The sequence below is a fragment of the Tenrec ecaudatus genome, chromosome 1 (assembly GCF_050624435.1).
Source record: "Tenrec ecaudatus isolate mTenEca1 chromosome 1, mTenEca1.hap1, whole genome shotgun sequence".
In the NCBI taxonomy this organism is placed as follows: Eukaryota; Metazoa; Chordata; class Mammalia; order Afrosoricida; family Tenrecidae; genus Tenrec; species Tenrec ecaudatus.
In genome coordinates this window covers 71,874,106-71,895,232 of record NC_134530.1, presented here as the reverse complement: position 1 = coordinate 71,895,232, position 21,127 = coordinate 71,874,106, and the positions used below count along the sequence as shown (strand labels likewise).

General features: G+C 42.2%; 1 protein-coding gene across 2 annotated transcripts; it reads right to left on the bottom strand.

Moving 5' to 3' along the window:
• Positions 1-1,828: 1,828 nt before the first annotated feature.
• On the bottom strand, positions 1,829-20,216 carry LOC142435225 (cytochrome P450 4A6-like). 2 transcript variants are annotated; one of them, XM_075539723.1, is made up of 12 exons: positions 20,022-20,216; positions 14,182-14,323; positions 13,515-13,559; positions 12,914-13,041; positions 10,602-10,726; positions 10,130-10,284; positions 9,562-9,668; positions 9,289-9,479; positions 9,054-9,187; positions 7,362-7,426; positions 7,141-7,217; positions 1,829-1,994 (listed from the first exon to the last, which is right to left on the bottom strand). In XM_075539723.1, exons 1-12 carry the CDS (start codon positions 20,214-20,216, stop codon positions 1,829-1,831), a joined length of 1,530 nt encoding a protein of 509 aa, XP_075395838.1. The 2 variants fall into 2 exon arrangements, with proteins under 2 accessions (XP_075395838.1, XP_075395839.1); XM_075539724.1 differs by having other exon boundaries at positions 10,130-10,188.
• Between the last annotated feature and the right edge of the window lie 911 nt (positions 20,217-21,127).

Sequence of the window (21,127 nt, the reverse complement as noted above, 5' to 3'; positions counted from 1 at the left end):
AGAGGAAGTTTTATAGTGATTAATGCATATATGAAAAAGGAAGAGAGACTTATGATTGATATGTTATCACAAAATCTTTGGACAAAATTGTCATAACTCCAGCATGATAAATGAGGAAAAGGTTGGAGTTGTCTAGGATTTTGTCTTGCTTGGATCCACGATCAATGCAAATGGAACCAGCAGTCAATAGATTAAAAGAGGTGTTTCATTAGGCAGGCCTGCTGCACAGGACCTCTTGAGAGCATTAAAGAGCAAGGGTGTTCGTTTGAAGACTAAGGTATGCCTAACCCCAAGCCTGGTATTGCCCATTGCATCACATGCATTGGAAAGATGGACATTTGATAAGGAAGGCTGTAGAGGAATTAATGCACGTGAACTGTGGCGCTGGAGAATTTGCAAGTACCATGCACTGCTACAAGCACAAAAAAAAAACTGTATTGGAAGAGATAAGGCCAGAATGTTCCATAGGGGCAACGCTGGCAAGACTTCCTCTTACATACTTTGGACATATCATCAGGAGAGACCAGTCCCTGGAGAAGGACTTCAGACTCAGTAAAGTGGGGTTGTGGTGAAATAAAGGAAGGCCCTGACCAGGGTGGTATGACACAGTGGCTATAACAATGGGCTCAAGCGTAAGGACAATTGTGGAGATTGGTCAGGACCGAGTAGTGTTTAATTGTGTTGTAAACAGAGTCACAGTGATTTGGAACTGACTAGAGAACAACAACAATATGTAGAGTCTAGGAAACATCCAGATGAGCTGAAGTTACTTCAAGAAACAGAGTGAACTGTATTCTTCCTCTCATGGGATAGCTCTCCTCTACCTTCTTCATCCCTTCTCTTCCCTGCTTTCCTTCTCCACCTCCATGAAAAGGACACATCTTGAAGCAATGTGTACTCGGTTCTACTTGGTCAGGGCTGGGGTGGTGGAAAGAATTAGAGGGTTGTATGAATGATAAATTGCATAGATATATGAGATTTAGGTATGACAGAGCAGATAGGAGTTATAAGATCACTGTGACATACTTAAAATAGTTCCCCAAAATATCTACAATCAAGTCTGTGGACACTTTGACGATGTTACCATACATGGAAAAAAATGAATTTATAGGTGAGATTTTATTGAAGACTTTGAAATAGATTATTATGGATTATCAAAGAACTGAAGGACAGCTGTTGATTCCAACTCATCAAATCATTGTGATCTTATATATGAGAACAATTCTGGTGGGGTGGTGGTTGTAGCTTTTTATCGCTGTTGTTTTTATCTGGTATAATCCATTCCAGACTTCTGATCTCCATAACTGCAAGAGAATAAATTATGGTTGTTTATTACCATTCAGTGTATGGTTATTCATCATTGACAAAGAACACAACCACGCCAAACTGACTGCCATTGTGTCTACGTTGACTCATAGTGACTCTATGGGGCAAGGTAGAATTGCCCCTGTGATTTTCTGAGATTGAAACTCTTTACAAGATTAGAAAAGCCTGTTTTTCTCCCCCATCTTTGTCATAACAACACCAGGAAGTTTGTACAGAGCCAGACAAACTGACAGACGGAAGAGAATGGTAGATCGTTAGACAGCCCGGAAGGTGAAAGATGTAATGAAGGGTTAGCTGAACAGCCAGAGAGTTGGATTTACCAAAGTAGACAGACATACTTCAGGGGAAGCAAGAGAAAGGTCATCATAAAGAAGACTAGAATGTCTGGTGGACAGAGGTGGGGAGTCAGCCAAGCAGAGAGTAGATGCAGGATGAGCAGACACACAGGAGATGAGACAGACAGGGTGGAAGGATGAGTCTGCCCTTTGTCTCACCACGGTTATTAGAGTTTCTTCAGGTGCAAGTGGATCCCATTTGTGGACCTCAGCACAACACTTGGAACAGGATTAGGAACCCTGGTGGGATCTGGTGACAGCTCAAAGCGGAGCAGAGTCAGGGCCACGGCCACTTTCATCTCATTCATAGCAAACTGCTTGCCAATGCAGTTCCTGGACAGGGAGGGACATCCGGGAGGAAAGGGCATCAGGCTTAATTCTGAGCTGGGCCCCCCTTGGTGGAGCCCAGCCCTCAGTCCTCTGCTGTCACAACTTCCCGCCCTCTGTATCCCCAAGCTTTGCCACACATTTTCCCTGTTGTTTCTTTTTTTTCTTCTTTTCTCTCTCTCTTTTCGATTATTTATTACAAATTAGGTGACACTACATTTCAGATCATCAGTTTTGAATTCTATATTCCAAACCACCAATCAAACCCTACAGGGTCATCTTCCCTACCTGCCTTTCGTCCCCACAGGCTACCATTGTTACTGCATGCTAGTCAACATCCATCAATGGTCCATTACATTACCCCATCCTCTTCTTCTCCCCTCCCCTCCCCCACCCTTGGCAACCTCCAAATTCTGTTGCCTTCATGTGGGAGTAATTTTTTCTTCCCTTATATCAGTGGTCTCATCTAATATTTGTCCTTTGTAATTGGTTAATTTAATTCAGTATAATGTTTCTAGGTTCATCCATGTTATGGGGTCCTTGTTTTAAGTGATGAATAGTATTCTGTTGTGTGTATGTACCAGAGGTTCCATACCCTATTCTTCTATTGATGGACATTTAGATTGTTTCTATCATCTTGCTATTGTGAACAATTCTGCCTTATAAAGGTCATATATGCAAAACCAACAGCAGCATTTTGATCAATAGAGAGAAGTCACAATGCCCCTATCACCACTCTTATTCAACATTGTGCTGGAACTTTTAGGCAGAGATATCAGACCAAACAGGAGTAAAAGGAATTTAGATTGGTAAAGAAGTGAAACTCTATTTTCAGATGATATTATTTTATACATGGAAAACCCTAAAAACTTGACAAAAAATTGTTGGAAACAATTGAGAGATTCAGCAGTGTGGCAGAATACAAGATCAATATGAAGAAATCAATTGGATTCCTGTATACGAATTAAAAGAATTCTGACAAGAGATATTAAGGAAATATGATTTGTAATAGCCACAGAAAAATGAAATGTTTAAGAATAGACTTAGCCCAAGAAACAAAAGACTTGTACAAAGACAACTACAGAACACTCCTAAAAGGAACAAGACACCCCTGGAGAAATGGAAGAATATTCCTACACAAGAAATAAACCTCCGGTGATTTTCCACTACCCATAATTCAGGGAGGGGAATAAGGCAGTTATCAGACAGAGAATGTTGGAGAGGCAACTATTGTAGATTAAAATGATAAATCTGATTTGAATAACTAAAACCTTATCACTTGGTCTCCCTTCTGATACACTGTGTGCAGGATGTGGTTTTTAATATTATCTGTGTTTTCTTCTTGGAGTTTGTCTCTGTTGGTATATTGTCATTGTGGGTAGCTTTCTTGAATCTTCGTTATATGATTTTCTTTGTTTTTCAGTATATGAAACACAGGATAGGGGAATCTGTAGAGGCAACAACTAGATTAAGGGGGCCTTCAGCAGGGTGCCCAGGTGGGGCAAGGACAGGGGGTAAGTGGAAACTGATTTCAAAGGATTCAAGAAAGTAGAAAATGTTTTGAAATGGATAGTGGAAGTGATTGTACAATACTTCTTGATATCATTGCATGACGTGAGGGTATGTGGAATGGTATGATAGCTGGATTCATTTCTCATCAAATGGTTTGGGGGGAAAAAGACTATTCCATGTCCATGTTCATGGATGTTGTTCTTTGTTGTTAAGTGCTGCCATCTAGACAGGTTTGACTCATAGTGACCCTTGGTACAACAGAAAGAAACACCGGCTGGTCCTGTGCCTTCCCCACAATTTCTCTGAGGTTGGAGCACATTGTTGCAGCCAATCTACCTCGTCAAGTCTTCCTCTTTTTCCTTCCCTTTCTGCTTTACAAGCATGGTGTCCGTTTCCAGCATCTGGTTTCTCCTGCTAGCATATCCAGAGTGCATGGTAGACAAAATCTTATCATCCTCCTTTCTAAGGAGCATGCTGACTGCACTCCTTCCAAGAAGTTTGTTTCTTCTTTGTGTGGTCCATCCATGGGACTTTCGGTATTCTTTGCCAACACCATAATTCAAATGCATCAATTCTTCCTTTGCCTTTTTTGTTCAGTGTCCAGCTTTCACATGCATATGAGGCAATTGAAAATACCATGGCTTGGCTCAGGTGCACCTTAGTCCTCAAAGTAACTTTCTTGCTCTTCAACATTTTAAAGAGGCCTTATCATGCAGATTTACCCAACAAAAGTTGGATTTCTTAATTTGATTTGCTTTCTTACCTGCCGGGACACAAGGAGCATTGATTGTGGATCCACCAAGATGAAATCCTTGACAACTTGAATCTCCTCCCTGTTTCTCATGATGTTATACCTATTGGTCCAGTTGTGATGATTTGGGTTGTCTTTACATTGAGTTGCAATCCATACTGAAGAATGCAATCCTTGGTCTTCATCAACAGGTGCTTCAAGTCCTTAGCCCTTAAGACAAGCCAGGTTGTGCCATCTATATATCTCAGGTTGTTCTTAAACTTTCCTCCAATACTGTGTTTTCCTCATATAGTCTAATTTATCAAAATATTTACTCAGAATTGAGATTGAATAAGTGTGGCGGGAAGATACAACTCTGATGCACAACTGTCCTGATTTTAAACCATGCGATACAAACTTGTTCTCTTTGAGACATGGCATGGGTACAATGAAGTGTTCCTGAGTTCCCATTCTGCTCAGCACTATCCATCATTTGTTATGATCCACATAGTCAAATGCCTTTGTATAGTCCACAAAATACGAGTAAACATTTTTCTGTTATTCTCTGCTTTGAGCCATAATATACCATATCAGCAATGATCGACCCCTCTTCCCCTTCCTGAATCAGGGTGCATTTCTGGCAGCTGTTGATGTACTGTTGTTGAATAATCTTCAGCAAAATTTTACTTGCAGGGGACAGTAATCATTTTTTAAATAAACCTTGCATTTGGTTGAGTTACCTTTTTTGGACTGGGTACAATTATGGATGTCTTCAGTCAGTTTGGAAGGTAATTATCTACCAAATTCCTTGGCATAAATGAATGAATGCATCCAGGGCATCCTCGGCATGTTGAAATATTTCAGTTGATATTCCATCAATTTCTAGGGCTTTGTTTCTCTTCACTAATGCTTTCAGGGAAACTTGGACTTCCTCCTTCATTATCACTGATCACATGCTACTTCTTGAAATGGTTGAATGTCGACAAGTTCTTTTTGATACAGTGACTGGATGTTCTTTCCATCTTCTTTTGATTCTTCTGGCATAGTTCAATATGTCATCCATAAATCTTTTAATGTTGCAACTTAATGATTGAATTTTTCTTCAGTTCTTTCATCCCAAGATATGCTGAGCATTTTGCTCCTTTTTCATTTTCTAACTCTAGGTCTTTGCACACTTCATTACAATATTTTGTCTTCTAAAGCCGCCCTTTGAATTGTTCTGTTCAGCTTTTACTTCATCATTACTTTAGTTACTCTAGCATCGAGAACACATTTCTGATGACTGCTTGCTTTCCTTATTGTCTTTTTAATGACCCTTTGCTTTCTTGGTGGATGAGGTTCTTGATGTCATCCCATGGTACATCAGACCTCCTGGCATTAACATTCAATGAGTCAAGTCTATTCTTGAGATATTTTCAAAATTCAAATGAGATATACTCAAAGTTGTATTTGGGCTCCTGTGAATTTGTTTTCAATTTCTTCAACTTTAACTTGAATTTACATATGAGCAATTGATGATCTGTTTCATTATCAACCCCTGGCCTCATTTTGGGGGCCGATATTGAACTTTTCCATTGCCTCTTCCCACCAGTGTAGTCAATTGTATTTTCTGTAAGTTCTTTCAGGAGATGTCCATGTGTGTAGTTGCTCTTTAGTTGTCAAAAGGGTAGCAGGGAAGAGATCACTGGTCTTGCAAAATTCTATCATGTCATCTCCAGCTTTCTATCTTTCAAGGCTCTATTTTCCAAGAACCCTTCCTTCCTCTTGGATTTGGAATAGACATTATGGCAGTGAGTTCAGTTTGATTCCTTCCCCTTAGGTTCCAACATTTGCATTGTAAACACTAACAATTTTCACTACATCTTTAGTGAGTGTTTGATTAAATTGAGACTAGAGAATTTGGTGGAATTCTTCAACACTAGGTTTGGTGCTTTGTTTGCAATTTTGAATAATAGTTGTACCAATCTGACTCTATTTTATGTGTGTAGATATTATCTACAATGTATCTGTTTCTTTGGTTTTCATTACATTTTTGACAAGTTTCAATTTTGTTATATTCAAACTCTATACATTTCAAGTGCCTATTATTAAATAACTGTTTGCAGCTGTTTCTTCTCATTTTGAGTCCTAGCTCATCCACAAAAACGTTCCCCAGAGCTTTATTCCCTCCACATTATTATAGTTGATTCTGCTTTGAGAAGGCAGCTCTTCTTCATTTACATTTTGAGTGTCTTCTGAGCTGAAGAGTCTGATTTCTGGGAATATACAAGACAATATTTATCTGCTACTCAAAAGGTTTTCAATATCTAACAATATTTTGCCACTATTTATAGGATTTTCAGCGGTGAATTCTTTTAAAGAGGAGAGCTTATTCCCTCTTTGTTGTCTCCTAGTAGTCTGGAATTCTGTTGAAAGCTGTTCACATTAGAGAATCTAATTGGTATTTTCAGTATAGCATTGGATATAGAGCAAAACCACCCATCCAGCAGCAAAATAATACACAAGCCACAAGAGTACGACAAACTGCCACACAAGTGGTGCTGACAATGCGTAGGAAGAGAGAAATCAGTCTCTAAAAGTTGGAGATTTCAGAAAAATATTTTTAAAATCCCAAGATGTCCTATTCTGGAGTACAGTACTAGAGTGAGAGAAATACCCACATAAACTGAACTTTGAAAATTCATTCTGGTTGAATGTTGGCTGCCATTGGGAGGAGCGGCGGGAGCAAAGTTTCCATGGCTTGTCTAGATACTGTTCCATATTTTTTGTACAGTGACTAACACAGGACCCTTTCCCACAAACACCAACACTCCCAGGAATAGCAGAGCCTGCCACTTGTGGACAAGGAAGATCAATGCCACTGGGGGATACACCCAAAGAGTCTTTCTCCTTTCCAGGAAGCTTCCTCACCTTGATCCTCCTGAGAAGGGCAGAAAGGCATGACTATGATGAGTGGAGCCTGGTGCAAACCGGAAAGGGTCAAACACCTACAGAGAGAGCAGCAGAGACAGAACAAATAGGGTCAAGGTCTTCCTTCCAATTCATAAGGGGTGAGGCTTCCGGGGGTGGGAGGTTGAAGAGGTGTTGGTATTAGGAAATCATCCCATTCCGGTTTCCCCAGGACCTCATACCTCTGGATTGGACCACACCTTGGGATTGTGATGAAGGCCATGAATGTTCAGTGAGACTATGATTCCTGTGGGGAAATTTAGAAAGAGACAAAGGACTGATATACCTAAGAGGGGTTGCCCTCCTATTTCAGCCAGTCCAATGGGTGTGGACACACAGAAGGACTGGGTGCCACAAACCCGGAGAAGCAAGAAGGTATTGGAGTCTGATTGTTTGTAGTAACTCAAGTGTCAGAGGGAAATGTAAATTAACCAATTGTACCTGTAAAGCCAACTTTCATATAAAACTTGCTCATTTTCCAGTCTTCCTCTTTAAAAATCATTTTATTGGAGGCCCTTAAAAGTCTTATAAGAATCCATACATTCATTGTGTAAAGCACATTTGTATATATGCTACCATTATCCTTTTCAAAGTATTTTTTTCTATTTGAGCCCATGGTGTCAGTTCCTCATTTTTCTTCCTTCTTCCCCCAGTTTCCCATCCTTGTGAACCCTTGATAAATTATAATTATTATTATCTTCACATCTTAAGCCACCTGCTGTATTCTTTGATCCATGTTTTTGTTATCCATCCCTCAGGGGCGAGGGGATGGGAGGAGTTACAATTTGCTCATTGCAATTGGTCCCTTCTAACTCCCCACAGCATGCCCCTACCCTCATTATATCACTACTCTCATTACTGTTCCTGGGGGCTTTATCTGTCCTGTATTCCGTGTGAAAGTTTTGGGAGCTCTTATCTCTACCAGTGTACATGCTCTGTTCTAGCCAGATATGGAAGGTAGAACTTGGGTCATGATAGTGGTGGGTAGGAGTGGGGGTGGGGAAAGAAGCATTAAAGAACTAGAGGAATGTTGTGTGTTTCTTTGGTGTTATACAGCACCCTGACTGACTCATCCCTTACTAGTGACCCTTCGTGATGTGATGTCCAATTATCTACAATTGGGCTTTGGGTCTCCACTCCACACACCTCCCCCACTGGGCCGCATCAATATGATTGTTTAGCATGGGTCTTCTGATGCCTGATGCCTATTCCATTTTTCAGTTTTCAAATCAGTCACGAGGTTCAGAGGGGTTGTACGCCATGTCCAGAAACACAAAACTAGGATGTAGCAGAGCTATAATTGACACACTTGGGAGGCAAGCTCACAGATGGTTTCTGAACAAGCCCGTGGTTTCACACCTGGTCATCAGATGCTCTCTACCATCACCATGAAGCACCCTAAGATCTTGGACACCACTGAACCATAACCATGTATCTCCCTTATTTGTCATGCAGCCTCAAAAAGACAAGACCACATCGACCTCTGTCCTGCTCTGCGTCTCTCTGGTGTCCTCCACATCCCAAGGAATTAGGATTGAAGAACTAAAGAGGCCATATTCTCACATTCCAATCTCCCTGTGGAGATAACTCAGTGTTTTCAATAACCACCATATTAACCCACATAGGTACATTCATACTTTTTAGAGCCCTTGGATGATGAAAATTAAACTAGTTCAGTTAACCTAAGGTTATAGGATTTAGCCCACCCAAAAGAAATATTTGGTGATTTAATTCTGAAAATCTAACTATCTGTCCTTTTGGAGTTCAGTTCTCCTCTGACATACAACTGATCACAACAAATCAGAATAAACGTGGTGGCAACGGAGGAGTTTTGTCCTTATTGTTGTTGAGTGTTAGTGTGTTGAAGTTCGTACCTTTGGGTAAGGAGCGTCCATCAGGAAAGGTAATGGGTTTGCTGAGAAGTCGGCTAATATTTGGCACGGGAGGGAAGAGTCGCAGAGCCTCCTTGATGCACATGGTGGTGTAGGGCATCTGGCTTAAATGATCCCTAAGGAGGAAATCCCAAGCTGAAAAGTATCTACGTTCTGGTAGGCCAGTTGCTTCTCCTCTAACAGAGAAGAAGAGCTCTCTAATCTCTTGTGCACTCACCATGTGATGGAGGATCCATCCCCCAGGAGGCTCTGAACCTCCTCCCGGCAAGACTGCTGGTGCTTGGGGTGCGTGGCCAGGGCATAGAGGATCCACGAGATGCCACTGGCTGTGGTGTCATGGCCTTCAAACATGAACGTGTCCACTTCGGCACGAAGGTCCTGGTCTGACAGGCTGCTTCCGTCCTCCATCTGGGGAAGCCGCGAGCCATGTGCAGGTTTACCCCGGACCCTGGAATGTTGGGGGCAAGCCTCAAGCCTCTCCCACACTCACTTTTGCACAGAGGAGAATGTCAAGGAAATCCAAGTTCTTCTTCCTTCTGACCTTTTCCAGTTCTCTCTCTTCCTGCAGATAAGCCTTCCTCTGCTTGATCACTTGGTCTGTTTCACGAATATGGCCATCGGTGTAAGGGAAGAGCTTGGCACAGCAGCCAGACACCCACAGCAGCCCCCATCAGTCATCACCGACACTGAACTGGGAGCTGGTCTCACTGAGGCGAGCTCAGGCGTAGTGTGCGGGATGGCTGGGGGTCAAAGGTGAAGCTCTAACAGCAGTGGGGTGTGAATCTGGACCTCTCTGCTAGAAAAGTCAATCAAATTCTGTTTGACGGTTTACTGGGAAGCCGTTTCATCAACCATTACCAAGTATGGGGGCATATGTGCATCTCTGGCACGGAATATGCCACGTAATATATCACTGCTCATCCCCAACCAGAGACGTGTACCTCCCTACGATGAACCTGTTCCCAAAGAAGCATTGATGGGTTTGACTATGACATAGGTGTCAGGCTAAGTTCTTTTTGTGGTGAATAAGGAGACCACCTGGGAGAAGAAACCAGTACCTGTGTGTTTGTGGGCAACTTCACAGGTTCGGTGGTTTAAGCGGCCCTCAAGTGTCAATCTGTAGATCATGTCAGTCTGATAGAAGGCATTGCTCACACGTGAACAAAATAGGTTGGACAGGTCTTCAACGGCCTTGATGTAGGCATGGGTGCTCCTAAAAAAAGACGATGCTGATGAGACTAAAGGGGAGAGATATCTCTCACCCCGAGTCTGAGTGCAAATCTAGGTAAAGACAGTTGCAAGATGCATGCATAACACCACAGAGCAAACTGTGTCTTTTGATCTTATAACCCTTGTTGTCCCCAGTCCTTGTAAACTGGCACGAGCAATCAGGCTTTTGATTATGTAGCTGGATTTTGGGATATAATCTTGCTTTGTTTAGAGGTGACCATCCTAGCTGCCCCACCTATCCATCGGGTAAGTTCCCAACCAGTGGTACGAACACAGATTTGAGCTAAAGGTTTTGCTGACCTGTTCAACTGGGTATTGCCATGGTAGCTGAAGGCGCATTTCATGATGGTGTCCAGGGTCATCAAGGACAGATGTTCAAAGAGCTCCACATGTGAGTCCTGGGTTACAAGCTTTTCCCATTTTTCCTGTGCAGAAAGGGACGTTGGCTTGACTCAGTGTCCCCACGTGGTCTTCTAATCAGATTAGATTATACTCTCTGTCTCTGGATGTCCTGTTGGGAATTTCTCACCTTCTTAAGCAGATGATATTGTGATAAAGTAAGACTACAAACAAATTTTTAAACAATGTCTACTTTTTCACTATTTTCTATATTATATTTATAATAAAACAAATTAATATTTATATTTTGGAGTAATTTTCATTACTTATTGTTTACGACCATAAGCCAAAAACTATTCTCTTCTGGGTCTACAAAGCAGGATAACTTTTTATTGTTCTGTGAACTGATGTACCAAATTTTCAGGTTTCAAACATGTGCATCCAAGATAAAGTCTAAAGCACCAGGCTATCATGGAGAAGACACCAGAAACTTCCTTTTCACTCAGTAATTTTACATTTTTCACAGAGTCAAATTTAGGCAAAAAAATCAAAGTCCTCATGCTGTAGTGGTGGCGTGATGTGCCTGAACCAGGATAATATACATCCAGGGTCCATGTCCCTAAGAAATGGCTCGAATTCATGCACAAGTCTGCACCCCAGACCAGATGAATGGCTGGAACCCATGGAAGTGGGTGGCGAGGAGATGGGCTATGAAGAAAGCATGGATTCAAGAGAGTGGTGGATCCTCTGTCAAAGCACCTACAAACCCATGCTGTCAGGACAATCTGGAGGCCTAGTGACAACTACTTTCCTAATAGTTCTCTGAGACTATAATTTCTGTAAGTGCCAGTGGAGGGTTCAGGGATTCTATCTATACTAATATGAGAACTGAACTTGTTTGGCCACACGGAAGTCGGAGTATTTGATCACATGTGCAAACATGTGTAGAGTACATGCCTATGTTTTATGGATAAGTGTATCTTGGTGTGTCTAAATATGTGCATTTATGTGTCAGGTTTTTCTGAATCCATGTCTCACCATGAGTGTGAGCACGTGTGCTCAAGTGTGGAATCACAACAGAGTGATAGTGCACTTAAGTGTCTGTGTGAGTGAACAGGTTCTGGACTTACAAGTATACCTAGGAAGTTGACAATATGGATATATGAGGGGTTACACCCCCAAAAAATCTGGAATTGTGCTGAGCACAGCATAGCCACTAGGCGAGCATTCCGCATTCTCAGTTAGTGCATCCAGTGCCATCAGCTGGGAAGGTGTTTAGTAAGAACAGTTTCACTCAAAGATCTCTTTTTTTATTATGGCTGATTTAAAAGAAGAGCATGCGGCTGTGAAATTTTGTTTCCTGCTGGAGAAAAATGCTACAGAAACAGATGTAATGTGGAGCTAAGCTTTGCAAAGACAGCACTGTGGGGAAACTCAAGTACATGAGCGGTTTTCTACTTCCAAAAAAGGCGAAATGTTGATTGGTGACAAACCTCCTTCTGTATGTCCATCAACTTCCCCAAAAGGATAATAATTTCGACTTGTAGTGCATTTGGAGTTCTTTCCACCAGGTAAGACTGTTAATCAAATTTTCTCTTCAGAGGTTCTGAAAATATTGCATAACTGTGGGACAAAAAGGCCTGATCTGTGACAGATGGGGGCCTGCCTGGTTTTGCCACCAGGACAAAGCACACGCTCACACGACCATCTTAGTGGGCCGGTTTTTGGCAAAAAAAAACAGCATAGCTCTCTTTCCCCAAGCATCTTATTCACCTAACAACCACTGTGCAACTTCTTTTTGTTTCCACGAATGAAAAGGGACAAGACAGGACAGTGATTTGACAATATAGAAAAGGTGAAGAAAAAACAGGGCCGGTGCCAGCCATCCAAACAGATGAGTTTGAAAAATGTTTCCAAGAATGGAATTGAAGATTTAACAAATTTATTAAGTATAATGGAGAAAACGTTGAAAGTGATAAAGTTGTTTTGTAAAAAATTTAAAATGCATAGTTTTGAAAAAAATCCATTAATTATTCTTTTTTGGTGGTGGGGGGGTATCTCCTCAAATATTAACAGGTGAAATATTCATGTTTGTAGGTCTGAGGGTCATTCTGTATTTTATGGATGTCCTGGGACAATGACTTTAAGAGAAGACTGTGAGAAAGTGTGTACTGAGTGCATGCAGGGGTGTGAGTGAAGAGAGTGTGTGTGTGTAGGTGAGAGAGAGAGAGAGAGAGAAAGAAAGAGAACTAGAGAGAGAAAGACCCACTCACCAGCATCACTTGGACAGAGTCGGCCATGAGCTGCACGTAGGGCTGTAGGATGTCATAATGGAAGGCTGGAGTCAGCATCCGTCGGTGCTGGAACCATGTCGGCCCATTCAGCAGGAGCAGACCTTCCCCTGAGCCAGAGAGAAACGTGTGTGTGTGTGTGTGTGTGTTTGGGGGAGATGGGATCAAAGGGGCTATTGGAGACAAAGTAGGAGGAGTAAAACTGTTCTGGGAGAGAAACAGCTGAAGACATCATTTGCACAATTTCACAAAATCACATTTTAGGAATGCTGATTTTCTATTTAACTGGTACATGGGATGTGATTATGATAGCTATGACATGCATCTTGAAAATGTTGGTCCAAGAGACAGTTATTAACATTTTGTGTAAACTGGGAACAGATGTGAAAGGAGCAGAATTATTAGAGAATTCCAGTCACCAAGATGATATGGTTAGGATCTTTGAAAAGTGGAGATTCGAGGCTGCATTCACATGCAGGGTGGTGATAGTGGTGATTGGACATCTGCTGTTCTTTATGAGCCAAAGAGAAGACTTGTGAGAAAGTTATCTGAGGAGTGGAATGTAGTCATTGTTTATACATACCAATCCAGGGGCTCAGGAACCTGTAGGACCCCATTGCCTTTGGATCTGAATGGAAAGGAAGGTTATTAGAATGTGAGTGAAAGGGAGGCAGACTCACTGTACCCTGAGCTGAAACTCATAGGATTAGGGCAGAGAATTGGCCAGAAATGTAGGTAATGTCTTGAATGCCACCCAGTGGGAAATGCTAGCAGCTAGTAGCTTTGCCACCTTATATCCCACAACAGGCAAAACTAATAGCTATGAGACCCACTCCAGTATGGATAACTAATTTTCTTTTATTCATGGGACAGTGTACATCACAGAGCCTGTCAGTTTGGTGTAAAGAAGGAAGAAAAGCAAGCCAAAAGGGAGGGAGTTGGCAAAAGAAAAATGAAGAAAGGGAACAGAAAAGAACAGAACAGAATGAAATGGAATTATGTGGAAAGAAGGATATGAGAAAGAAAAGTGGGAGGGGAAATTCAGGAATATAATTCAAGGAAGAAATCTAATAAAGAAAAGAAAGAGGGAAGCAATATCTACTCCATACAGTTGTAATGTGCAAGACTAGGATAAAAATGTTGGGCGTTGATATGCGGAAGGTATTTATATATTTATAGTTGATCTGAGATTTTTTAGAATTTTACCAAAAAGCAAGAAGCTTCCCAAGCTGGCTGTCAGTATTCCTTACCTGATCTGCCCAGAATCACCTTTACATAATCAGGATCATGGACCATTAAGAAGGCCTTACTCCCCCACATCCAGCGAGGACAGGCACATGGGAACTCATGTACCCATTTCAGAGCCTGTTGCAGCTCTTGATCCTTTTGAAACTGTAATCAAGTGAAGATAAACCAATGAAAATGTATTTTAGATCAGTACTTGAAGTATGGAAGAAGAGCAGGTCATTCAAGGGGATCGTAGTTCAATATCTACCAGAAGAGATTTGAGGGATTGCATGGTTTCTTATCATTTGGTCTTTGAGATAGACTTTTATTGTTGATCTAAAACTAAGATCCAAATGCTTGGGTCTGTGTACTTTTGGGGGCTGAGCTTTCAACCCTCACTCAGAACTTGTTCAAGAATCTGACATATAGAAGACATGCAATAAATGTTGTTTAGGAACACACTCCACAGTTTAGAAATCCTTTTCACAAATTTTCATAATATAATGCTCAATTTGCGGTCAGTAAATGATGATTATTTTATCCTCTTTTACAGAAAGAAGAGGAATCAAAGGTTACTGATAGGCGCAGGTGATGTAAGTTGAAACTTAAATCTCATTGACTCCAAGCTGCCCTTGCCTTGGACTTCCTCTGTCCTTTGGCATCCATGCAGCACCCATCAGATTCACTTCACTGTAGCCTGGTTGTTGAGCACTTGCTGCAACTCACTTGAATATTGGTTATCACTCTTTTACTAGAGGCCAGCATTGGAATAATGATGCTCTGAAAAGCATTGAAAGTACCATGGACTATCAAAAGAACAAATGATTCTGTCTTGGAATAAATACAGCCTGAGTGCTCCTTACAGACCTCAGGTTAGTGAGATTATGAGCATGCTCTCAAGAGAGGTCTGAATAAGACATCATGCTCAGTAAAGTAGTAGGGCAGAGGAAAAAGTGGAAGGCTCTTCAAAAGATCGATGGACACAATGGCTGCCAACAATGGGCTTCAATATCAGAACAATATGAGGATGGCGCAGGAATGGCCAGAGTTTCATTCTGTTGGACACAGCGTTGCATCAGAACTGGCTCAAGCACAGCTAACAGCAACACCAACAACACAGAGTCGAGGTCACAGGAAATCTGGTTTTTACAGAGGAAAGAGACAGAGAGAGGGGAATATGTGTAGGAAAATGACTATAATGATTTTCACTGTAAATGACAGATAAAATCTTGAACTAATTTAAGAAACAAGCAAGGGGGTGCGGGAAGGCTGGAAGTGAACAAGAGTCTCAAGGAGTCCAAGGTCTGAGGCAGAAAGAATTCTGGAAAAGACCAGAAAGAGAAACTAGAGACTTGCTGGCACTCAATTTCTGGGTGATTTTGTTTTGTTTTTAGTGTAAATTTAGGCATTAGTTCATTCAACAAACATTTATTAAGTTAATGAATAAGTAAAACTACTTGAATGAGTAAAATGATAGACATTCATTATTTGTTAGATAATTGTTGGGTATTTCTTGTGATATGCGGTTTAGTAAACTCAGACCCAATGACCTTAAGTACAATGAAATGTAACATTGCTTAGACCTGCCTTATACTTATAACCATTAGTATATTTGAGTCCATTGTCATCACCACTGTGTCAATCCATCTCCTTGTAGGTCTCCCTCTTTCTCACTGACCCTCTGCTTTACCAAACACATAGAACAAAGCGAGCCCAGCACAAGTACTAGTAAGGTGTCGGTTCTACTGGAATGGCAGACACAAATGTGATGAGATGAAGGCCATGGGGAAAAATGTGGTGGTGGGAACACTCTGAGGCCATTTGAATGTGTGTCAGGGTAAGAAGGATGCAACTGCTCATTGCTTTGAATTTCCCTTTTCACAGTCCCAGGTGGAATCTACTCTTCATAGGCCAGTTTCTTAAACCTACTAAATTCTCAACATTCATAAGCACAAACACTATTCTTCTTCAGTTAAAATACAGTGAGTGCTAATTTGACCATTGGTGTGTACCAAAGAAAACTCATAATAATTTGTGTCAATCACGACCACTGAAGACAAACATGTGCATAAGCAACTGTGGTGAAGAAAGCTAATGGTGCCTGGCTATCAAAAGCTTTAGCATCTAGGGTCTTAAAGGCTTGAAGGTAAACAAGCGGCCATCTAGCTGAGAAACTTCAAAGCCCACATGAAAGAAGCAAAGCAGCCTGTCTGACCACAGGTGCAGAAGGGACCAGTTATCAGACATCAAAGAACTAAAACTCATATCAATGGGTGCCCACCTTCCTGATATGATCAATGATGACAAATGTGTGCATAAGCAAATGTGGTGAAGAAAGCTGATGGTGCCCAGCTATCAAAAGATACAGCGTCTGGGATCTTTAAGGCTCGAAAATAAACAAGTGGCCATCTAGCTCAGAATCAACAAAGCCCACATGGAAGAAACACACCAGCCTGTGTGACCACGAGTTGTCAAAGGGAGCAGGTATCAAGCATCAAGGAACAAAAAAATCATATCATTGAAAAAGTGGGTGAGTGCAGAGTGGCAACTCAAAGCCCAATGGTAGTCACCCGGACACCCCTTACTGGAGGGTTGTGGGGAGGAGATGAACCAGGCAGGGCGCAGGTTAGCAACGATGAAACATATAACTTTCCTCTAGTTCTTAAATACTTCCTCCCTCCACACCCCCACTATCATGATCCCAATTCTACCTTACAAAATTGGCTAGACCAGAGGATGTACATAGGTACAGAGAGCAACTGGAAACACAGGGAATCCAGGACAGATGACTCTTCCAGAACCAGTGGTGAGAGTAGCGATGCCTGGAGGGTGGAGAGAATGTGGGGTAGAAAGGGGGAACTGATTACAAGACTCTATGTATAGCCTCCTCCCTGGGGGCGGGACAGCAGAGAAGAAGGTGGGGGGAGATGTCGGACAGGTAATATATGACAAAATAATCTATGAATGATGAAGGGTTCATGAGGTTGGGGGAGGTTGGGGGAGTGGGGAGGGCGGGGGGAAATGAGCAGCAGATATTAAGGGATCAAGCAGAATGCAAATGTTCTGAGAAAGATGATGGCAACAAATGTGCATATGTTCTTGACACAATGGATGTATGTATGGATTGTGGTAAGAATTGTATGAGCCCCCAATAAAATGATTTTTTAAAAATTTGTGTCAGTATGTGATCATTGCTATCACCTCAAATTTTCAAATGGATATACTTGGTCCTATAGACGAGGGTGTTTGAAGTTAAGTATCACAGCTGCGCCGGGTAGCTTGGCAGCAGAACCCACCCAGTTAACTGCTACACCTTGTCGCCTGACATCTGGCTGAATGGAGTATAGTCTGCTGTGTCTTTTGAATCCATAACTTAACCAATTATAGAAATGTTGAATAAATAAAAATGAGAAGATATTATAAACAGGTATATTTTATTGTAATTGCTATTAACCAGCAGAAACTGAGTGCTGATCTTACTTCTGTTAATAGAAAACACTTCATTATTGAGTACATAAGCTTTCTAAAGGCCATCAGTGTAATGGCAAATCATGGGAAGCATTTTTAGTGGTCTTTGTGTCACGTCCTACCTCAAAAAGGAGAAGCCTGTTCTGAACTAACCACACAAGAAGATGAAGGCTAGCAGGGCAGGGGGCACACGTATGGCCTCCAGAGAAGTCGGTGGTAGCTGGTGCAACCGCATTTTAAACAACCAAGTTCCAAAAATCACCCAATGTTCTGGAAGGCATTACTTCCCCAATCTGTGTGAATACACTGAGCTCTGGCTCTTGGTCCTTGGCTCCACTCTGCTGACCCTCCTGTGGGCTGCCTGGAGAATGGAGAGGACTTAGTCCTCTACCATGTGCATCTCTTCCAGGTGCTTCTTCTAGCCGTAATCTCTTCGTGAGCACTCCACTCCATACTACCTCCTCCCACCCTTTTTCTTCAGAGCTCAGGCTGCAAATGTTCTCTCCCATCAGGGGCAGCTTTTCCTACCTTTCTCCTTCTGTCACTCAACACACATGGGCCGATCATTTTTTAAAGGGAAGAACCCCAAAGTACTCACAGCCCAGAAGTGTGAGTGAAGGCAAAACCCCTTCTGAGTACCTTCTACAAATGAAAAGGAGAGGCAAACATGAAATGCTCTGTTAGTGGTACAAAAGAAGTTGACTCGGGGTACAGGGTAGCAACGATGAAATGCTTCCTCCCCGCCCCCACACTATTATGATCCCAATTCTACCTTACAAATCTGGCTAGACTGGTACAGATAGAAACTGGAAACACAGGGAATCCAGGACAGATGATCCCTTCAGGACCAGTTGTGAGAGTGGTGATACTGGGAGGGTGGGGTAGAAAGCGGGAACCGATCACAAGAATCTATATATGAAACCTCCTCCCTGGAGGATGGGCAACAGAAAAGTGGGTGAAGGGAGATATCAGTGTAAGATTTGACAGAATAATAATAATTTATAAATTATCAAGTGTTCATGAGGGAAGGGGGAGCGGGGAGGAAGGGGGAAAATGAGGAGCTTATATCAAGGGGTCAAGTAGAAAGAAAATGTTTTGAGAATGATGATGACAAGAAATGTACAAATGAGCTTGACACAATGGATGGATGGATAGATGGATTGTGATAAGTGTTGTACAAGCCCCCAATCAAATGATTAAAAACCCATATAAACAAAAGCAAAGGGAACAAACAATCAAAAAGAAGTGAGTTGATGGGACATCTATGTTGTGTACGATCACTAGTACATGGAAGGATACAAAAAAGTGGAGAGAAACGAAAATCTTCCTCTAGAGTTCATGTGCATGCGCATATGATAGCGGGAGGGAAGTTGAAAGGGGGATAGAGATAGATAGATAGATAGATAGATAGATAGATAGATAGATAGATAGATAGATAGATAGATAGATAGATATTATATCTATTCACAAGCTTAATTTATACTCCTAGGCTCCAAACCAACACTTGTCTGTCAGTCTGTCTTTTGTACTGTGGAGGCATGGATGTTGTTCTGACACTGGAAGCTATACACTGGTATTTCAAATACCAGAAGCATCGCGCAAAGTGAACAGGTTTCAGCAGAATTTCCAGCCTAAGAACAGACTACAAAGAAAGAATACATTGTCCACCTCTGAAGATTAGGTACTGAGAATCTTATGACTCACAGATCGAGGATGTCAAGACTTTGTCCCATGTACTTGGCATGTGTTACCAGGAAAGTCGAGTCCCAGGAAAAGGACATCATGCTTGGCAGAGTAGAAAGACCATGAAAGAGAGGAAGCCTGGGGATGACATGGATTAATCCAGTCACAGAATGATGAGCTCAACATAAAAAATTGTGAGGATGCTCTCAGGACTGGGCAATGTTTCATTCTGCTGTGCATAGGATAAATTATGAGTCAGAGCTAATTGGGGCACCTAACAATGAAAACAATAGGCTCCAAAACTGTGAGACAACAATTCCTACTCTGTAAAGCCACCCATTGGTGGTTATTATTTTGTTCAAGCAGCACCAGTAACTGAGACACTGGATTGAGTAACTGGCCCCAGGAAGCAACTAGAAGCCTTGTTCTTTACAACTGAAGCTGCTCAAGCTGGAGATGAGAGGACGCAGAAGGAAAGACCATTTGCCTTCAGCTCTGCAAAGTAGTCTGGGCAGATTCAGGTCTGTGAGTAGGTTAAAAGAGCTTTCTTGTGAAAAGGTGAGCCCCCCATTGCTGGGAGTAGAGACCAGATGCCTGAGGGGTGACTGAAGGCTGGTACAGATTCACCTAACAAGGCTTCATGCCTTGACTTGCTCATACTCTCAACGCAAACCCTCCCTGCTGACCCTCTGCCAGAACCCCTAGTTCCTACCTCATACTTGTGTCCGAAGAGCCAGTGTGAGGGGGGTGACGGGAACTGCTGCAGAGCTTTGAGCAGCCACTGCCTGCGCAGGTAGAACTGGACCACGCTGATCAGCAGCAAACCCAGGCTGAGCAGGAAGGCCACTTGGAAGAGTCCAGGGATAACTCCTAAGAGTCCCATGTGGCTCGACGTGGAGATACTCATGGTGCAGCTGGATCATACTCTGATCACCCCAGTCCAAGTCTAGGAAGGATTGTCCCGCCCACCTTTGGGGAGGGGAAATGAATGAGGACAGAGTTCAGTTTGCCTTTGGAAGATGAACTAAGAGTGGAAGGTCCATCTTGGGAAACAGTTGGAGAACTGTGATAATCAGATAATTTGATGCTGTGATAAGGGCCATAGTCCCACATACTTTCCCAATTTCAAGAAATATATAATGAGCACTCACTATGTGTCAACCGGCATTCTCTGTGCCAGGACCAGGCTGCAAGCAAAAGAGTCATGATCCCTGACTTCAAGGGATTCAGTGTAGTTTGTCGCTGTCAGTAGATGGGCTAGGTTATTATTACTTCTATTTTAAAGGTGACAGTTTGAGAGCCTGAGATACCCAGTGAAATCACTAGAGTGAAACAGCTAATGATCATCTGATTGGGATCGAATAACCTCTGTTCTGCCCCAAAGCAGCTCATGCCAGTTGACTTTGAAATGCTCCTCTGTGTAGTTGGGTCCTTTAAGCAAACTTAACCACACATGCACAGAATCCTGGACCTAGATGTCCCAAAGTCCAGCTTCTACCTCTCTGCTTACAAAGCTTAAAATGTTACACTGCTTAGAATCTCTTAGCCTTGCTTCGTCCTTTGTCGATGGAAATTTCTACATGTGCTTGCCCATTAATTTACTTATTCTGAAAATAATTCTTCACTTCCTACTTCTGAGAGACAAGGGAGAAAAAGAAATGATTAAAATGACACTGGTAAGTGTTGTACCGAAGGAATGATGATTAGGCTGGATCAACTAAAGGGAGCAGAAAAGTACCTTAGGAATGGGCCTTCTTTTTTCCGGGGCTGCCGCTTGGGTTCTGGACGCCGCCTCGGAAGCGGGAGCGGTCATACCCC

Coding starts and splice junctions, on each gene's coding strand:
- LOC142435225 (XM_075539723.1), bottom strand. CDS start 20,216: ATGAGTATCTCCACGTCGAGCCACATGGGACTCTTAGGAGTTATCCCT. Junction 9,669..10,129: donor AGTTGCCCACAAACACACAG/GTACTGGTTTCT, acceptor TTCGTGAAACAG/ACCAAGTGATCAAGCAGAGG. Junction 7,218..7,361: donor AGGTGTGGTCCAATCCAGAG/GTATGAGGTCCT, acceptor CTCTCTCTGTAG/GTGTTTGACCCTTTCCGGTT.